The sequence below is a fragment of the Austrofundulus limnaeus genome, unplaced genomic scaffold, assembly GCF_001266775.1.
Source record: "Austrofundulus limnaeus strain Quisiro unplaced genomic scaffold, Austrofundulus_limnaeus-1.0 Scaffold937, whole genome shotgun sequence".
NCBI lineage: Eukaryota > Metazoa > Chordata > Actinopteri > Cyprinodontiformes > Rivulidae > Austrofundulus > Austrofundulus limnaeus.
The window spans coordinates 39,110-42,306 of NW_013953339.1; the positions used below are offsets into that span (position 1 = coordinate 39,110).

General features: G+C 38.7%; 1 protein-coding gene across 1 annotated transcript in view; it reads left to right on the forward strand.

The window, feature by feature from the left end:
• The window catches only part of taf2 (TAF2 RNA polymerase II, TATA box binding protein (TBP)-associated factor), a gene marked incomplete at its 3' end in the record, with an annotated part of 38,299 nt that overhangs the window by 1,977 nt on the left and 33,125 nt on the right, over positions 1-3,197 (forward strand). The window contains 4 exon segments of the mRNA XM_014029660.1: positions 405-459; positions 882-1,042; positions 1,325-1,443; positions 2,088-2,229. Of these exon segments, the coding sequence (XP_013885114.1) occupies positions 405-459; positions 882-1,042; positions 1,325-1,443; positions 2,088-2,229 (477 nt within the window).

Consider the following 3,197-nt stretch of genomic DNA (forward strand, 5'->3'; position numbering starts at 1 on the left):
AAAAAATCAGAATTGAGCAATGTGAATGTTGCCAAGCTCCCAGTATGTGGATGCAAGAGGAAATGCAGCACCAGGCTGATCAGATAATGCAAATGTTAGAAAAAGAGCCAAAGAAACCGTCCAAAACCATTCGAGCTGTGAACGCCAGGGTCAAACCATCCGTTGCAGTTACTCATGATGATGAGCTTCATAGAGGAAGACACAGGACTGTTGTTGACAGAAACATCACAACATAGAAATTGATCAAGCTGCATGTTGACAAGCCTCAGGTTCTGGACTGATAAAAACTGGAATCACATTTGTTGTTTGTTTTTTGATTTTGTGAACRGTTCTCTCACAAACTGAAAAATACCTGTGCTTACTTATTTTTGTACRTATAATAACCGTTTTATTGTTGATTTTACGACTCATCAGGTGGTGTGCATCAACAACATCAACTTCCAAAGGAAGTCCGTCATTGTAAGTTCACATGTAACAAGAAAACAGTGCTGCTCTGTTTTACTGTTCCCACACATCAACCAGGTTTAATATAAGTTAAAGTTAGTTATGCTTGGAGTTATAAACTCAGGACAAGTTTAAACTAAATGAGCAAAATGCAAAAGAACAAGTTATAACCCAATTCAAGGTGACTGCCACAGCTGAAAGTCTTACCAACAAGAGCTCTGAGAGCTAACAGATTGAGCAAGATTTGTTTTTAAAACTTTATCAAATGCAGCATACCMTGTCTGTTAGCAGGTTGTTAAACAGCAAGTCCCAAAGTTATTGGAAGTAATAGCAGCTAATTTAGATGCTCAAACCCACTTTTCTTTCTATTTGTCACAATGRAAGTCATTATTTTACTGTTAAATGTTACGTTTCCACGTCTTTGTTTTGTTTTTCAGGGCTATGTTGAGCTGGCCATTTTCCCCACAGTGGTCAACCTGAACCGGATCAAACTGAACAGCAAACAGTGCCGCATCTACAGAGTCAGAGTGAATGAACTGGAAGCCCCGTTTATTTACAACGACCCCACCCTGGAAGTGTGCCACAACGAGTCCAAGCAGTAAGTGTACCTGCGTCTGCATTTCACCAACGGTCGAAAGTGCAAATGGAACCAATGTGCACGGAGTTTGTTGTGGTGCGAGCTGAAACCCACCAGGTTCAGTAAAACCAGTGGTTCACAAACTGTAGCATGAAGTCGTGTTGGGGGGGTTGCATGACTTTTGTTTTTATCTTCAATCAGGGCTAACGTTATAGCTTTTTTAAGGATTCCCAAAGCTGTCCTACATTTCCTTTAGTCAGAGAAACCATTGAGTTAATATTGTTACACTTTTTGTTTAAATAGGAGGAACCTGAACTACTTCTCTAGTGCCTACACAGCAGCAGTGAGTGCTGTGGATCCTGATGCTGGTAATGGAGAGCTGGTCATCAAAGTTCCCTCTGAACTCTGGAAACAAGCAGACGGTAAAATGACRTCATGACATCCTTCTGTCCCCTACTGATTTTGTTCACTTTGTTACAATGTAAAAACRTGTTCAGACTAAAGTCAGGCTGGCATTTTTATCCTCCATCGCTGAGAAAAGATGGTGAATTTAAAATACTCTTTCTKTGCTGTGAGCTGGATAACTTGAAAAGTAAGTGAAGTAACAACTTATRTTTTCTTGTGTGGCAGCAGAGGTGTGAGAAAGGTCACTATTGAAAATCCAAGATGGCCACCCCCATATACGTTTAAACCAGACACTTGTGCTTTGAGGAAACTGGGCTTTCTAGTTTTTATATTGCTTAAAATATAGTATTCTCAAACAAATGTTGTGTTCAAAGAATAATTTATGATGGCAAAGACCACCACTGACCACCCTCTGGCTCCACCTCGACAAAAACAAACCTCCCTCTGTTCTCACACAGAGTTTAACTCACATCCACTGAATATGTTGCACCAAAAACATTAAGATTTAKTAACATTCTCWGTTYAATTCCAGCCCAKAAAAACACTCRTCTTGAAAAACKACAGATAATAAACTAAAACTGATAAACTAAAGATAATAAAGTTGTTTTACTCGTTCRGTAGCTTGAATCAATCTGATTTAGACTTTTCTTTATGTCCTCAGAGCTGAAGGTGCTGAAGGTCTACATAGAGTTTTCCTTGGACCAGCCCAAAGGGGGTCTCCACTTTGTTGTTCCTGATGTGGAAGGCAGCATGGCAGAGAGGGGAGCCCACGTGTTCTCCTTCGGATACCAGAACTCCACAAGGTCCAACAGYGAATAATAATAAATGAGTGTTTTTGCTAAAATAGAATCATGTGAAGGTTGATAGAGAAGAGGCAGAAACTGAGTTGTTCTAATAAAAACAWGGAGAACGAAAGTTAGAACAGATCCTCAGACGATCAAAACATGAGCTAAAATTAGCAGAACAGTAGCTAAATCGCAGTAGTTAAAGTTAAGATTAGCAGGAATGCCACTTAAAAACTAGGATAAGCAAAAATATAARCAAAATTGTTGCTGTAAACTGTTGCTGGAAGCTAAATGTATTCTGACCKTAGCTATAATCTACATYAAGCAAAACGGTGGCTAAAATCTCWAATTATAAAAACAGTAGCTTAAAGTGGCAGAACTGTATGATAATGTGAAATTATTTGGAATGACAAAATTATTAGGATTAACAAAACTAGCTAAAGGCTAATATAAGCAAAACTGAATGAAAAAAACGAAATGATAGTTATAAACTAAATATAGCCTAACTTTAGCTTTAATCTAAGTTAGGCAAAACTGTGGCTAAAAGCCTAAATTATAAAAAAAAGAGCTAAAAGATTAAAGTGGAAGAACTTCAATAAGTTAAAATGTTCAGAACATTCACTGATGTCATCAGCTCCTTATCATTTTCTGAGTGTGACACCGTGGGTTGCTTTTTTACCAGCAGATCAGCCAGCTCTGATRTTACCTYGCTTGGGGGCTCAGAGGTGGCCTCACTTTACTCTTCGTTCCGCCTTCATGCTTTTTCTGAATGCTCAGAGGACGACAGAACACGCTTCAGTCCCGGACTGAGCTGTCTTATGAATGAGGCTTATAAGAACAGGAGCTAAAAGCTTAAACGGGCAGAACAGTTTTTAGAAGCTGAAATGAGCAGAATTGTAGCTTACGTGAATTTKAGCTAAAATCTAAAYATGGCAAAACCATWGCTAAAATCTAAGGTTAGCAAAACTGTTTCTGAAATCCATGAT